This window comes from Cebus imitator, unplaced genomic scaffold (genome assembly GCF_001604975.1).
Source record: "Cebus imitator isolate Cc_AM_T3 unplaced genomic scaffold, Cebus_imitator-1.0 Scaffold170, whole genome shotgun sequence".
NCBI lineage: Eukaryota > Metazoa > Chordata > Mammalia > Primates > Cebidae > Cebus > Cebus imitator.
This window is the reverse complement of record NW_016107485.1, coordinates 3,202,645-3,219,258: the sequence shown is the minus strand read 5'-3', so window position 1 is coordinate 3,219,258 and position 16,614 is coordinate 3,202,645. Positions and strand designations below refer to the sequence as shown.

The 16,614-nt window shown below is 42.7% G+C and overlaps 1 protein-coding gene across 7 annotated transcripts in view; it reads left to right on the top strand.

The window, feature by feature from the left end:
* The window catches only part of TNRC6B (trinucleotide repeat containing adaptor 6B), a 266,719-nt gene that overhangs the window by 248,121 nt on the left and 1,984 nt on the right, over nt 1–16,614 (top strand). For all 7 annotated transcript variants that reach the window (XM_017544738.2, XM_017544739.2, XM_017544743.2 and 4 more), the window contains 7 exons: nt 1,384–1,515; nt 1,830–1,925; nt 2,073–2,253; nt 10,532–10,669; nt 12,875–13,051; nt 14,803–14,949; nt 15,199–15,294. In XM_017544738.2, coding sequence (XP_017400227.1) covers nt 1,384–1,515; nt 1,830–1,925; nt 2,073–2,253; nt 10,532–10,669; nt 12,875–13,051; nt 14,803–14,949; nt 15,199–15,294 — 967 coding nt within the window. The remainder of the gene's footprint in view (nt 1–1,383; nt 1,516–1,829; nt 1,926–2,072; nt 2,254–10,531; nt 10,670–12,874; nt 13,052–14,802; nt 14,950–15,198; nt 15,295–16,614) is intronic.

Here is a 16,614-nt window from a genome sequence, read left to right as displayed (position 1 = left end):
TTTTTTTTTTTTTTTTTTTTTTTTTTTTTTTTTTTTTTTTTTTTTTAGAAATGGGTGGGTCTTGCTATGTTGCCCAGGCGTTCTCAGTCTCCTAGGTGCAGACAGTTCTCCCAAACTGCTGGAATTACAGGCGTGAGCCACTGTGCCCAGCCTGTAGAACTAAAGCCTTTTTTTAACCTTTTGTTTTTTTTTTTTTTTAGAGATGGGGGTGGGGGAGTCTTGCTATGTCGCCCAGGTGTTCTCAGTCTCCTAGGTGCAGACACTTCTCCCAAACTACTGGGATTACAGGCGTGAGCCGCTGTGCCCAGCCTATAGAACTAAAGTCTTGACTAGTATGCTACACAACTTGGCACTCATGGGCGTGTTCTCACATTTGTTCTCCATGGCCCCAACTGGTCCGGTGGGTTGAGTAGATGAGGATGCAGGGAAACTCATTTCTGCTTACTTAGATCATCTTAGAGGAGCAAACCAAAGATGGGAGGGAATCCTTTCTCTGTCCCAGAGTTTCCTGCAGCCTAGCCTAGCTCACTCCTGAGAACAGGGAGAAGGACCCTGTCAAGCCAGTGACCTTCCAGACTCTTTTTTTTTTTTTTTTGAGCTGGTGTCTCTCTCTGTTACCCAGGCTGGAGTGCAGTGGCACCTTCACTGCAACCTCTGCCTCCCAGGTTCAGGCAATTCTCCTGCCTCAGCCTCCTGAGTAGCTGGGACTACAGACATACACCACCATGCCCAGCTAATTTTTGTATTTTTAGTAAAGATAGGGTTTCACCATGTTGGCCAGGTCAGTCTCGATCTCTTGACCTCATGGTCCACCCACCTCAGCCTCCCAAAATGCTGGAATTACAGGAGTGAGCCACCTCACCCGGCCCTTCCAGGCTCTTTTATGCTGGCTGTCTTTTTACACTACCACTCTGTGGGTGTTTGCTGTCAGAAGCCATGAGTTGAAACTTAGGTCTCCTATTTACAAGTTAGCATATTTGTCTTATTTGTGTCACAGAAATCCTTTCATGTAGTAGTATTTATTAGCTTTATGCAATTGAGTATGTTTTGTTTTTATGGCACATTTCCAGTAATAATTTCTCAATTGGATAAAAGCCATATTGTCATCAATTTTTTTTCCTTGAGGATGTTTTCCTGAATATACAGTTTATACTTTTTATTGTAGAAAACTGGAAAGTCTAAGAAGAAAATTTAAAAGCTCTTGCCATTGCACTCCTCCAGGATAATCATTGTTAACACTTCAGTGTATTTTTCCTGTTACATATTTTTCACAGAAAAGTTTGAGAACACTTGCTTTAGATTCATCAAGATTCTTTTCACAGGAAAAAAGTTTTATTTTGATAAATTCTAAAGATTCCTTTTCTTTTTAATTTTTTCGGCTAGGTTTCTGCCTCAATGCTCAAGCAGTTTCCCAGCAGTGGCCTGAGTCCAGGTCTTTTCAATGTGGGGCCCCAGTTATCTCCTCAACAAATTGCCATGCTGAGCCAGCTTCCACAAATTCCCCAGTTTCAGTTGGTAAGTAGCAGATTTTCTTCCTGTAGTTAAAAAGGCCATTTTTTTTTTCTTTCTTTAGCTTTGATTTGCTTCCTGCATCTTTGCCTATATGTTCAAAGGGTGCTAGTCTACACTTTTATACCAACTATGGAGTGTGCTTAAGGGTTGTCAACTCAACTGGAGGAAAACGTAACCAAGAGACCAGGAATTTGGTGTTACTTCGCTCTTGGATACTTTTGACTATGTGACCCGTACCAGTGCACAGACCCTCAAGGTGTTCTCAGTAAATCAGTCTTAGGAAACTTTGGTTCTCTGTCTTTCTCCCTTGTTCGTAGGCATGTCAGCTTCTCTTGCAACAGCAGCAACAGCAGCAGTTGTTACAGAACCAGAGAAAGATTTCTCAAGCTGTACGCCAACAGCAAGAGCAGCAGGTATGTGGGTGGGCAGGGTCCCTCCAGTGCTGTCTTTGAGGAGTACATCCCGGCTTAGCCTCTGATGGCAAAGAGGAACCGGGTGCAGTCTCCTCCTGGGAAATTCTGGTCCGTGCTTATCACGTGTCCGTCTCTCTTGGCCACCAGCTGGCTCGAATGGTGAGTGCACTGCAGCAGCAGCAGCAGCAGCAGAGGCAGCCAGGCATGAAGCACTCGCCCTCTCATCCCGTCGGGCCCAAGCCGCATCTGGACAACATGGTACCCAACGCATTGAATGTGGGGCTCCCAGACCTTCAAACCAAAGGGCCAATACCTGGATATGGTTCTGGTAAGTTGTTAGTAGAGAAAATTACCTTCTTAGCAATCTGCCTGTCTAGGCCTGTGGTAGGGACTGCGCCTGCATTACCCTCTGTTTTTATGCCAGCCGTACAAGGTAGGTAAATATTCTTACCCTTGGTGTACAGAGGAGACATCTGAGGCTTCTGGAGTTTCAGTGGGTTTCCAAAGCTCACCACATGATTAATAAACAGCAGAGACAGGCCTCTAAATTCTCTGGCTCCAGAGCAGTCTTTTAATACATGTGTGTGAATGGCAAACTGCTCTCCTACCACTAGGAGTTTTTAAAAGCCTCTTTAAATGTTTGTGCATGCTGTGTGAGTGGCATACATGGCTGAGGTTATGATCTGTTAGAATATGAACTATTTTGAAGTGTTTTACTCTACTCAAATAAATAAAGTTGCCTTCTGTTGAAAAAATGAGGAACTAAAATTGTAATGCATATTGATAAAAATTCATCTGATATTAGTATTTCATTTGGCTTAAATAGAATTAGAACAAGTAAGGTTATGCCCTTAACATTCTTCAAGAATTTTTTTGGCAGGCAAATCATAGCTCTTTCAGAACTGGAAAACATGCTATAAGCAGAATCTAATCAGGGAGGAAACAGTGATTTCAAAATAAAATTTTAAAATGGAAAAGATACCACACACCACCACAGTTCACCTCAAACTGACAACATTTAGAATTTATCTTGATAAAGAAGATAAATTCTTCAGAATTTATCTGGTAGAGAAGATACTGTTCTATGCACACTCAAAGAACAAGAGCTGAGGTGGGCACGCTGGCTCAAGTCTGTAACCCCAGCACTTTGGGAGGCCAGGGCAACAGATCACAAGGTCAGGAGTTTGAGACCAGCCTGACTAACTTGGTGAAACCCTATCTCTACTAAAAATACAAAAATCAGCCAGGCGTTGGTAGCGGGCGCCTGTAATCTCAGCTCCTGGGAGGCTGAGACAAGAGAATCACTGGAACCCAGTAGGTGGAGGTTGCAGTGAGCCTAGATTGTGTCACTGTACTCCAGCCTGGGCAACAGAGCGAGACTCTGTCTCAAAACAGAACAAAAAAAACAAGAGTTGGGAAGACATGAAATTGCTGGCTCTAGCTGACAGTGTGACCCTGGACAAATGGCACTGGCTGACTGTGTGCCAACCCCGTGATTCTCCTACTTCACGTACAGGGGTTGAGCCAAGACTTCAAGGTGTTCTTGAGCTTGATATTTTAACAGATTTACTTTGTAGATCCTCAGCTTCCACCAACAGTTTTCTTTCTTTTTTTTTTTTTTTTTTCTGAGAGGGAGTCTTGTTCTGTTGGCTCGGCTGGAGTGCAGTGCTCAATCTCGGCTCACTGCAACCTCCACCTCCCAAGTTCAAGCAGTTCTCCCACACCAGGCTCCTGAGTAGCTGGGATTACAGACATGCACCACCATACCCAGCTAATTTTTGTATTTTTAGTAGAGATGGGGTTTCGCCATGTAGGTGAGGCTGGTCTCAAACTCCTGACCTCAGGTGATCTGCCTGCCTTGGCCTCCCAAAGTGCTAGGCTTATAGACGTGAGCCACCACACCCGGCCTGTTTTCTTAAAGGTGATCTGCCTGCGAACTGACTTGAAATAACCTTTCTTATATTTGACATAGAAGAAGGGCAGTTCTGCTGGCATCCCACATCTTTTTACTGTGTGCTCATCTGGGCTGCAGAACACCAGGGTACCAAGCATGGGGGAGCCTCCCTTGATTACTAACAAAGGTGTCCTTATGCCGGATTTCCTTTTTTTTTTTGAGATGGAGCCTCACTCTGTCACCCAGGCTAGAGTGTAGTGGCGAGACCTCAGCTCACTGTAACCTCTTCCTCCTGGGTTCAAGCGATTCTCCTGCCTCAGCCTCCTCAGATGCTGGGACTATAGGCGTGTGCCACCACACCCAGCTAATTTTTGCATTTTACTAGAGACGGGGTTTCACCATGTTGGCCAGGATGATCTCAATCTCTTGACCTCGTGATACACCTGCCTTGGCCTCCGAAAGTGCTGGGATTACAGGCGTGAGCCACGGCACCCAGGCCTTTTGATTTATTATTATTATTATTATTTTTTTTTTTTTTTTTTTTTTTTTTTTTTTTTTTTTTTTTTTTTTAGAAATGGGTGGGTCTTGCTATGTTGCCCAGGCGTTCTCAGTCTCCTAGGTGCAGACAGTTCTCCCAAACTGCTGGAATTACAGGCGTGAGCCACTGTGCCCAGCCTGTAGAACTAAAGCCTTTTTTTAACCTTTTGTTTTTTTTTTTTTTTAGAGATGGGGGTGGGGGAGTCTTGCTATGTCGCCCAGGTGTTCTCAGTCTCCTAGGTGCAGACACTTCTCCCAAACTACTGGGATTACAGGCGTGAGCCGCTGTGCCCAGCCTATAGAACTAAAGTCTTGACTAGTATGCTACACAACTTGGCACTCATGGGCGTGTTCTCACATTTGTTCTCCATGGCCCCAACTGGTCCGGTGGGTTGAGTAGATGAGGATGCAGGGAAACTCATTTCTGCTTACTTAGATCATCTTAGAGGAGCAAACCAAAGATGGGAGGGAATCCTTTCTCTGTCCCAGAGTTTCCTGCAGCCTAGCCTAGCTCACTCCTGAGAACAGGGAGAAGGACCCTGTCAAGCCAGTGACCTTCCAGACTCTTTTTTTTTTTTTTNTTTTGAGACAGAGTCTCACTTTGTCACCCAGACTGGAGTGCAGTGGCACGATCTTGGCTCACTGCAACCTCCACCTCCTTGGTTCAAGCAAACCTCCTGCCTCAGCCTGGTCAGGCTACTCTCAAACTCCTGACCTCATGATCCATCCCCCTCAGCCTCCCAAACTGATATGAGCCACCTTACCCAGCCGGATTTCCTTCTTAATCAAGTTGGCTGGATGTCTTGGAATGTGTTGAGCTATCCTGAATTTAGACACAACGTGACAATAAAGCAGGGTGACTTACCTCTTTCATCCCTCTTTATCAAAGAGTGCATAGTTCTGAAGGTAGAGTCCAGTCAGTGCAAAGAAAGAGTTTCTGAAAGTCAGAAGCAGCCTTTCACATATTTAAATGCACACAGTTCTTTTCAATTCTCTTTGTACTCTAACAGCTTGAACAGCATGTATTAGTAACACTGATTTTCTTTTTTTAATGCACATTGTCAGAATGGATCAGATAAAGCCCAGGGAAAAACATCTACATTATTTCCTCAGTTAGTTGTTAAGAAACTAAAATCACAGTCCTGTTGCTGTGGCTCATGCCTATAATCCCAGCACTTTGGGAGGCTGAGGCAGGCAGATCACGAGGTCAGGAGTTCAAGACCAGCCTGGCCGATATGGTGAAACTCTGTCTCTCCTAAAAATACGAAAATTAGCCAGGCGTGGCGGCGTGCACCCGTATTCTCAGTTACCTGGGTGGCTGAGGCAGGAGAATAGCTTGAACCCAGGAGGCGGAGGTTGCAGTGAGCCGAGACCTCACAATTGCACTCCAGCCTGGGTGACACAGCAAGACTCCCTGTCTCAAAAAAAGAAAATATACCTCATTGAATTGAAATGTTAGGTGATAATGACCTATCTAAAAATTATATTTTAGTATCTGTGTTACTGGGCTAGGGCAAAGAACATATACTTTAAAAGAAATTCAGAGAAGTAATTCATGTTATAACAAGACTCCTTCTATTCCCATCTACTTATTTATATGAGTAAGATTTCTTAGCGCTTTATGTCAACAAGAAAATTTTAAAATAAGACAGTAGAGAAAACTCTCTCTCATTCTAGTAAGGAGTCTTGGTTACCGTGGATATCTGAACTCATTTAGAAACAAAGTAAGTAGTTCATCTTCTTAGAAAGTGCATTTCTAATAAAATTTCACTTTTGATGTTTAAAATTTATCAAAATTTACAGTATTTATCTGTGTGGTGTACCCTGTGAAAATCAAAGCTGTATAAATATTGGAGATTGTAAAAAATGACAGAAGAGTAATTATATCCATGCTGCAATTATGATTGTATCAATACCAGGTGTATGGGTGGACATGGATTTTGAACAGTTGTGTTAGGATGGCCAATTATGGGTGATTTTTTTTGTTTGTTTGTTTGTTTGTTTTTGAGACGGAGCTTCGCTCTTGTTGCCCAGGCTGGAGTGCAATGGCGCGATCTCGGCTCACCGCAACCTCCGCCTCCTGGGTTCAGGCAATTCTCCTGCCTCAGCCTGCTGAGTAGATGGGATTACAGGCACGCACCACCATGCCCAGCTAATTTTTTGTATTTTTAGTAGAGACGGGGTTTCACCTTGTTGACCAGGATGGTCTCGATCTCTTGACCTCGTGATCCACCCGCCTTGGCCTCCCAAAGTGCTGGGATTACAGGCGTGAGCCACCGCGCCCAGCTATGGGTGATTTTTTAAAAATAATAATTATAGTTATAAAAACAGTAGTTTGTTTTTTAATATATAGGAAAAAGAGGAGCAGACAACGGAACTGTAAACAAAGAGAGTGAAGGCAAGATCAGTGTAAGGACAAGTTAATTTAAGAGCATTTCCTCAAGGATATAAGAATGGAGCCAAATGTTTTTCATGAATAGACCATGAATTAGGGTGTATGGAGATGAGAGAAGGTGATTCTGCCAAGGACAGATGAGGCAGGCAAAGGGTTGTCCTTTCAAGAATGATAAAAGCAGGTGATAAGCAAGGGGCATGTCTTATCTCTGTTTGTACCTCAGCTCCTAACACAGGGCCTGGCAGAGATTAGACTGTCCATAAATATTCATTGAACTGAACTAAATGGCTTAATTTGAGCTAAATCACTGTTTGTGAGTTGGAAATTTCAGGGAAACCACTTGGTTGTACTGAGGAAATTTAGTTTTGCTGTAGTAGAAAGTACAATGAAGTCAGTATTTTCTTGGGTTTAGAGACACGATAGCTTGTAAATAACCAAAGGTCACTAGCAAAGCACTGTCTATTCTTTGTTAATGCAGCCATAGAGCACAGTGCCCCAAAATTCCTTCCATCAAAATACGTCGGACATATGCCATACCTTAGTGTCATGCCAGTTACCACGTGACATCAAAGAAAATTATATACATCTTCGCCTGATTTTTCCTCTCATACTTTCATGCTTATAGATTGAACCTTTCAAGACAATATCCTCACCTATTCGTTCTCTGACCCCTTGAATAATTTTTCCTGACCAAACCTTGTGAGCCAGTGCTGGGACTGCCCTACTGTGGTGGCATTTGAACCCCAAGTCTCTAATGAATCAGGTGCTCACTTTCCCCAAGATTCATGGAGCTGCTGAGCTCTTTCCTTGCTTGCTTACTTTTTCTTTCTCTCTTTTTCTTTGTTTCATTCTTTTTCTTTCCTTCTTTACTCTTCTTTCTTTTTCTCTTTTTTTTGATTTTTTTTATTTTTTTTGCCCTTTTTCTTTTTTTTGAGATGGAATCTTGCTCTGTCACCCAGGCTGGAGTGCAGTGGTGAGATCTCAGCTCACTGCAACCTCCACCTCCCAGGTTCAAGCGATTCTCCTGCCTCAGCCTCCTGAGTAGCTGGGTTTACAGGTGCAAACCACCACACCCAGCTAATTTTTGTATTTTTAGTAGAAATGGGGTTTCGCCATGTTGGCCAGGATGATCTCGATCTCTTGACCTCATCATCTGCCCGCCTTGGACTCCCAAAGTGCCGGTGAGCCATTGCACCTGGCCTTTTTGCCCTTTTCCTATGACTGTTTAATTTTCTGCATTTCATTTGTCACCAGAAAAAAACTCTAAGCAGCTAAAATTAAAGAAATTTGGGCCGGGCGCGGTGGCTCACGCCTGTAATCCCAGCACTTTGGGAGGCCAAGGCGGGTGGATCACGAGGTCAAGAGATCGAGACCATCCTGGTCAACAAGGTGAAACCCCGTCTCTACTAAAAATACAAAAAATCAGCTGGGCATGGTGGTGCATGCCTGTAATCCCAGCTACTCAGGAGGCTGAGGNGCATGCCTGTAATCCCAGCTACTCAGGAGGCTGAGGCAGGAGAATTGCCTGAACTCGGGAGGCGGAGGTTGCGGTGAGCCGAGATCGCGCCATTGCACTCCAGCCTGGGCAAGAGCGAAACTCCGTCTCAAAAAAAAAAAAGAAAAGAAATTTAATTTACTATGGGTCTTACAGAAAATTTTAGAATAACTTCAAAGAAAATTAATGTATAAGGAATGGTTCCTCCTCTTCTTACTAATCTTAGCATTCTTTTTAATCTTTGCCAGAATCCTAGGTTATTTCCAAAAGCTCTTTCTTGGTTATTAGAACTGAGCTTTCAGGTGGCCTGGAATCCAAGCACCATGGCCTGGTTTTCTCAAAGGCAGAAGTGTAATTTACCCAAGGAGCAACCTGTTTAGGCCATTAAGGCTTATGTCAGAGAAAACCTTTGTTCCTTGCAACTTCTGTGCCCTCCAATCTAATTTCTGCTACCTAGGATGAAAGAAAGAAAAAAATGCCTCAAACTCTTCTTTAAAAAATAATAAGGCCAGGCGCAGTGTCTCACACCTGTAATCCCAGCACTTTGAGAGGCTGAGACGGGTGGATTGCCTGAGCTCAGCAGTTCGAGACCATCGTGGGCAACGTGGTGAAACCCTGTCTCTACTAAAAATACAAAAACTTAGCTAGGTGTGGCAACGTGTGCCTGTAGTCCCAGCTACTTGGGAGGCTGAGGCAGGAGAATTGCTTGAACTCGGGAGGCGGAGGTTGCAGTGAGCCGAGATCACGCCACTGCACTTCAGCCTGGGTAACAGAGTGATACTCCATCTCCAAAAAATAATAATAATTTCATTTGAAATATTTTCATCTCATTCTAAAGATTTCTGCTCCCCACCCCCACCTACCAATCATTTTGAACTAGGAAATTCAGTTACAGTGTATGAAAGAACACTGTTCTTTATATAAATAGCAACATTTTTAACCATGGGTCAGGAAGGTGTTAGATTTTTACTTGATTTATTATGCGTCTATAAAACTATCCCAGACAACTAAAATAAGCACAGGGGAAGAAAAACACAACCTGGGCCCTCAGTGGGATTTGGATAGATGGAAACTGAGGACCCACCGTGGGTGCAGTGTGGAGTCTGGCCTGGCTGGAGTTACACATCTTGGGGCAGGGTAGGTTGGCTCTGCCGTGGTGGGAGCCTTGCTCACCTCCCTGGGGTGCCTGCGTTCATGCTGCTGCTCTGCACTTCCTGTGGCTCATTCTCATTTTTCTGTGGTCATTTATTGTTTTTCCCCTCCCCTGTTTCATCTGTTTTAGTCCTTTATTTTACTTTTTTGAGAGTTTGTATGAGCAAGTGTCACATATTTTCTGACCCAAATGGATGATGGATCCTGTTACACTCTATTACCCAGCTTCTGCTGTGTGGCTTCAGCTCTCCAGCTCTGTGCAGTGGGAGAACATTACCCAAGACTCTTCCCCTGAAGCTTACCTGGGGCTCATGGCAAAGTGAACTGAGAACTCTTAACTACTCACCTATTCAAGCTTTGGGGTCTTCCCCATTGCTTAAAGACTACTTTCAAATTTATCTTTCAGATTCTGCCCTGACCTCTACCCATCGCAAGGCTGCCAATTCTCTTCCTAAAATACATTATTAGTTATCCTCTCACATGCCTAAAATTTCTATTATCTCTTGTCTTAGAGGAAAAAAAATGTCCTATTCCTTGGTATGATATATAAAGACCCTACATGACGTGACTCTTCATTTCTCCACACCCCCACCACTCCCCACCTCACTTCATCCCAGAGTTAGCTAAACATTGGAGTCGTTTGAATCTCTCACCATTCCATAAATGTACCTGGTTTCCTTGACTTCCCCAAATACCTACCTTAGGCCCTAGCTCACGTGTCCCTTCTGCAAAGCCTCTCCTTCCCCAAGATTCCCTGATGACAGCACTGTCACTGCTGTTGGGCTACACTGGTTGGATGTAGTCCTCCCCATCTCAGTTGGAGAATGGCTAGTCCCAGCATCCTGCCTGGGACATATGTCATCTGAATGAAAAAGAAAAAGGGCCTGCAGGAATGCACTGAGACGGAGCTAATCCATGGCAGTCATACACTTCTTAATACCTTCACAGAGAGACATCACTTTTTTAGGAAGCAAGAGCCAAGGCCTAAACTTGGAATCAAAAATAACTGTTTCTGAATGTAGAAACTTGGTGAATTCGTCTGTGAATGACACCTGAAGGCATTCGTGGGGCCTGCTTCAGAACTCTTGTTATTGTTGCTAGAGACTTAAAAAATGTGGTCTTCTCCTTTTTAGGCTTCAGCTCTGGCGGCATGGACTATGGCATGGTTGGTGGGAAGGAGGCTGGAACTGAGTCTCGCTTTAAACAGTGGACCTCCATGATGGAGGGGCTGCCCTCTGTAGCCACACAGGAAGCCAATATGCACAAAAATGGTAAGAGAAGCACTGAAAGTTAGAGCCCCAACCCTCAGCAGGTCTTGATGAAACATCCTATAATACTGTTTTGAAGTACAGAACTTTAGCTTTTTCTTAATGAGTCTCTTGGTATTCTTTTCTTCCTGAATCCTGTGATCGCCTATGGAGGAAGGACAGAGTCACATGTATGTTAAATTATAAGAAATATAAAGTGCTAGCTCTAATTAAGGGGAGCAGAATTTTTCAGCTACCATGATTGAAGGTGGTAGCAGTGAACTTGGGTACCCACCAAGGTGAAGCCCTAATAAGTTGGCTGAGGGAGCAGAGTCAGCTTGTTGAGTTGAGTTTGTTTTGCTTTGCTTTGCAGAGCAAGGAATCATAACAAATACTGATCTTGTTGGTTATTTGAACCATATTAAGTTCATCAGCTTTAAAAAAAAAATGTCCTGCCTTTTAATCTTCAAAGGATGACTGATAGATCACAATACATGAGATTTGAACTTTTCACAAAGCTTTCTTATTCTATGTGAATTAGAGTGTCTGCAAGACAGCATTTAAGGGTATTGCAGGCTTTGGTTGTGATGTGGGTCAGCTTTTCCTCTCGATTATTCTCTGTAAGGGCTTCTCTGTTTCTCTGTAAAACAGATAGAAGGTCTCAGAACCTTCCTTCAGCCTTTGTTTCAGGGTTTGTTTCACTTGACAGTAATTCACTTGGACTTAACTGTATCCGTGAGAACCAAGTATAAAGAGGTGTCTGGCTGTTCCTGCTGCAGCGCCCTGGCAGGCCTCAGCCCCAGCCAAGTCATTCAGTCTGAAGCCTTTCAGGTTTCCTTTATAAACCACTCTTTAATAAGCCCATCCGGGAGGCTGGTGAAATAACCACATGGAGCTCTCTGCCTGCCATCCCTCAGCATTATCATTTGGTTTCATGACATGAAGACAAAAATGATTTACTGACATTGTAAAATCTGTTTGTGGATGGAATAATGCAAGCCCACTGTCAGCTATAGCTTTGGGCACTTTCAGTGCTTCCTTAGGCTGATGATTCACCTGGTCCCCTTGTCCCCAAAGACATGATAGGTGCATGATAATAAATAGGAAACAGCACGTGAGATGATATCTCAAAGACAAAATCTCTACTTGCCTTTTTAGAGCTTGTGGATCATGTTTTCACGTTTCCTTAGCAATCCCCAAAGTAATTGAGCTTTTCATTTTCCACTGCTTCACCATAATGTGCCTCTGAGCCAGATTTGTCAGTAGCTCCAGAAAAGCAAATGTCCTCTTAGCTGCACATGGAGATAGTTTTGATAATACTCCCATTAGGCTGCATCACCCTGGAAATAATTTTATCCCTTCACAAGCAGCATCCTAAGAATAGGTCAAGTGACCCGATACAGTATGTAAAATTCATTTGAGAAATAAGTAGACTGGTATCTCACTGACTCCTAAAATTTTATTTAAAATGCATGTTTTGTTAGTTCAAGGCAATTTTAAGCTTTTAATTATTTTCCTGCCCCGTAGCATATAAAATGCGTGTTGGGGCACCAGCAAAACCACTGAAATGCTCTAAGGAAAGCAGTTACAAAGGATTTGCTGTTCTTTATGTGTGAGGCCATGGATCCCAGAGCTGCAGAGTTCATTGCTGGTCTTGTGCTGGCAAAGACCCTAGGCGGGAATTCCATCTCATTGCCTTGGAATTTAAAGCAATTGCAGATGCTTTTCTCTCCAATGGACTCTCTGTTTATACTGCTGCTTCCAGCTAATCTAAGCCTGATCAGCCAGCCCTTAAGAACCTGGGTGGATAGCATCAGTGGAAGTTTAGTTAAAACCTTCTTATGTGCTACAGATTGTTAGAATTTTCCCCATTTCTCACTCTTGGGTCATTAGCATAGAAACTAGGTATAATGATAAGATTGCTAGTTTGTGAACATTTCATTAATTTCATAAGACCATGGAATTTTAAAACTGAAAGGAACATTCAAGCATGAGAACAATCCTGTGTGCCTAAATAAGGAACTCAGAGGCTCAGAGAGGTGAAATGACTTGTTCATGGTCTTGCTGCTTAGTAATTATGCGCTGAGTCTCTAATGAAACCTCTTACTCCAGTACTGTTTGTATGTACTCCATCAGCTTCAGAAGACTGAGTTCCAATGAATAGAAAATAGACAAAAGTTCCATTCATAGGAGTTACTCTGGATGAATTAATTTCCTCTCTTTTCTCAGGCGCTATAGTGGCCCCTGGTAAGACCCGGGGAGGGTCACCGTACAACCAGTTTGATATCATCCCTGGTGACACACTGGGTGGCCATACGGGTCCTGCTGGTGATAGCTGGTTACCTGCCAAATCTCCACCAACAAATAAAATCGGAAGTAAATCCAGCAATGCCAGTTGGCCTCCAGGTATTGTCCAGGAAATGCTTTTCTATGATAGCATTTATTTTGTAATTGTCAGATTCAGGTTCAGAATACATTGCTTTTGTGACTCATGTTACTAAGGCACTTGCTTTCATTTTTTCATTCAATAATTGTTAGGCCAGGCACGGTGGCTCACACCTGTAATCCCAGCACTTTGGGAGGCCAAGTTGGGTGGATCACGAGGTCAAGAGATCGAGACCATCCCGGTCAACATGGTGAAACCCTGTCTCTACTAAAAATACAAAAATTAGCTGGGCATGGTGGCGCACGCCTGTAGTCCCAGCTACTTAGGAGGCTGAGGCAGGAGAATTGCTTGAACCTGGGAGGCGTAAAGGTTGCAGTGAGTCGAGATTGTGCCACTGCACTCCAGCCTGGGTGACCGAGCAAGGCATATGCTGTGGGAAGATAGAAAATTTTCGTTAGATGGGGAATCTGGAGAGAAGTGACATTGTAGCTGGGCCTTGGCATTTGTCCCATGCATAGGATGCCTTGTAACATGGGTTCTTTTGAAGTGTCTGTTGAATTGATTAGTTAGGTCTTAGGCAAGTATTTATTATCAGTTAGGTTCTAAGTATGCAGTAGTGATTGCAATGAAATTATTTGTTAATTTTTTTCTCTCTCCCTCTCTTTTGTTGGACATAGTAATCTATTCTCATATTAGAAAAATGGGAACATTTAATAAAGCAAAAATTAAAATCAATAATTCCATAAATATATGTCCTCGTAGACCTCTCTCTGTGCATACATATTTGTGACACTAATATGTATAGTTTCATTTTATTAAAGTAAAATTGTATAATGTAGATCATTCATATATGGTACACGTTGCTCTTTCTCATAACAATTGGGAAAATGAAAGTTTATCCTATCACACAGCTTTAAAATTTTTAAATGATTTAAATTGACCAGTAAAAAAATTCTGAGCTCTCATGTATATTCTAGGTTTTCTTTTGCTAAGCTAAATTACCCCTGGACGTTCCATCTTGCATTTGTATTACACTTTTTGCATTTTGGCCAACATCTGGTAAGGAAAATGAGAAAGGACACTGATCTTTAGTCCATATTTTCACCCGGTTCCTGGCCTAGATACTTGGATCATTTTTATGAACACCAGAGTTCTTACTCCTGCTTTTCCTGCCTTCAGGCCTGAAGTCTCCTGGGAGCAGGAGGATCAGGTTACCAGGGCCAGGCACGAACTGTGGCTTCAAGTTCACCCCACAGACAGTGTTATAATACAAGCATGCTGTTGGCAGGAGTATATGTTCATGCTGATTTTTTTTCCTTAATTTTGTGATGAAAATCAGTATATAAATTCAGTATTTATATTTTTCACAAACCCATTTCTTTTCTTTTTTCTTTTTTTTTGAGATGGAGTCTTGCTCTGTCACCCAGGCTGGAGTGCAGTGGCATGATCTCGGCTCACTGCAACTTCTACCTCCCAGGTTCAAGTGATTCTTCTGCCTCAACCTCCTGAGTAGCTGGGACTACAGGCATGTTCCACCATGCCCAGCTAATTTTTGTATTTTTTAGTTGAGACGGAGTTTCACCATATTGGCCAGGCTGGTCTCAAACTCCTGACCTTGTGATCTGCCCACATTGGCCTCCCGAAGTGCTGTGATTACAGGCGTAAGCCACCACGCCCAGACTCACAGACCCATTTCTTATATTAAAAAAAAACTATATCTTTTTTTTTTTTAACAACCTTCATGCTCTAATATTTGTTTTCCTTGTCTCAGAATTCCAACCAGGAGTGCCATGGAAAGGTATCCAAAACATTGACCCTGAATCTGACCCCTATGTCACCCCAGGAAGTGTGCTGGGGGGCACAGCCACATCTCCCATTGTAGATACTGACCACCAACTGCTGCGGGACAACACCACAGGTAATTGAGCAAAGCATCTCTTATATATTCAACACCCAGCATTTTCCTAGTTGTCGGTCTGTGACTTCATTTCTACTTGCTCATACCTAAAAGTTTAACCAAAAAAAGTCAGAATATTGCTTTTCACCTTTATTTGTCAGACATATTTTGTCCTCCAGCCTGTTGAAGTTTGAATAAAATACTCTCAAGGTTTTACTGGTTATACCAACGTTTATCTTCAGTATTTTCTTCTTCTTCTTTGTTACCAAGGGTCTAATTCTTCCCTCAACACCTCGCTGCCTTCACCTGGTGCCTGGCCCTACAGTGCCTCTGACAATTCCTTTACCAACGTTCATAGCACTTCAGGTATGAGCGTAAATTTTTTGTTTCCCTTTGGTTAGCACTTTTTCGTCAGGTTCCCTTTTATAAAGGAAATTTGGCATGTATTTCATAAGGTATACTGTGACAGTTCAATAGCATAGGTCAGTATAGACGGATATTATGTTTGCTATGTCTTTGAGGAACTTCTTCTCTCAGGGAGGATGAGGCAGATACAACTTTGGGATGAGGCCAATAGTGACATAACTGCAGGGAGCTGGCATATTTAGAGGGCTGGAGTCATCTCCTAATGACACCTATGCTTCTCTTTTAACAAGGCTGCCAAGAAACCATGGGTCATGAGAAGAACCAGTTAAGACCAGGTTATTATTCCTAAAGTAGCCAATTATCGCTGGCTATTCTCTAAAAATCCTCCCACTTATAGACAAAGGCTAGGGGCAGATGGCCAGGGGAGAAAAATAGAAAGACAACCTTGGTTAATTTTACCCTCATTTGGTAGGTTCCTCGTGTTTTTTGAAAGACAATAGGAAATGGAAAAGTTAGTGGATATAATAAAGGGTTTGAAGTCACTCACTGAGCACAGTACCTTACTGATTGGTAGACGTATTAGTATGGGCACCTTCAGTATTGCCAGGTTCAGCAAAAGTTGGACCTTAAGCTGTTTAAAGTCATTATGACTTAATGTGCTTTGCGCAACACATAAGCAAATAAAGCAGACCTTTAGCCACCTACGAAGGTGCTACAGTCTGGTGGGCTGCTGACTGTCTTACTTTTCTTCCTACCTTGGTGTCATATCAGTAGTGCAGCCATAACCTACCACTCACTGAATGATCCCACAGGCCAGGCATCATGTTAAACCTTCCACACGAATTTTTATTTTACCTTCACCAAAGGCTATGAGTAAGTCCTGTTGTTACCCCTATTTTGTGGATAAAGAAACTGAGGTTCTGAGAGCTGATACAACTTGCCTCGGTTCCTAGCAAGTAAAGAAGACATCTCAATGTCTCGTGTTTTGAATACCTTTTACTTGTGTAGGATTTCTTTTACATATAAAAACTTAATCTGATTACCCAACTCTTTTACTCCTATAAATGCCCATATCGCAGATTGAATTATGTATCTTTTTCCAACAATTGGAAATTCACCTGAGAAATGGCCCAAGAATCACCTCAGACTTGTCTGAAACTGAACCTAAACTCCCCACCCCCAAAAGTGTCTTTCTTTTTCTTTTCCTTCTTTCTTTCTTTCTTTCTTTTTCTTTCTTTCTTTCTTTCTTTCTTTCTTTCTTTCTTTTTCTTTCTTTCTTTCTTTCTTTCTTTTTCTTTCTTTCTTTCTTTTTTTTTTTTT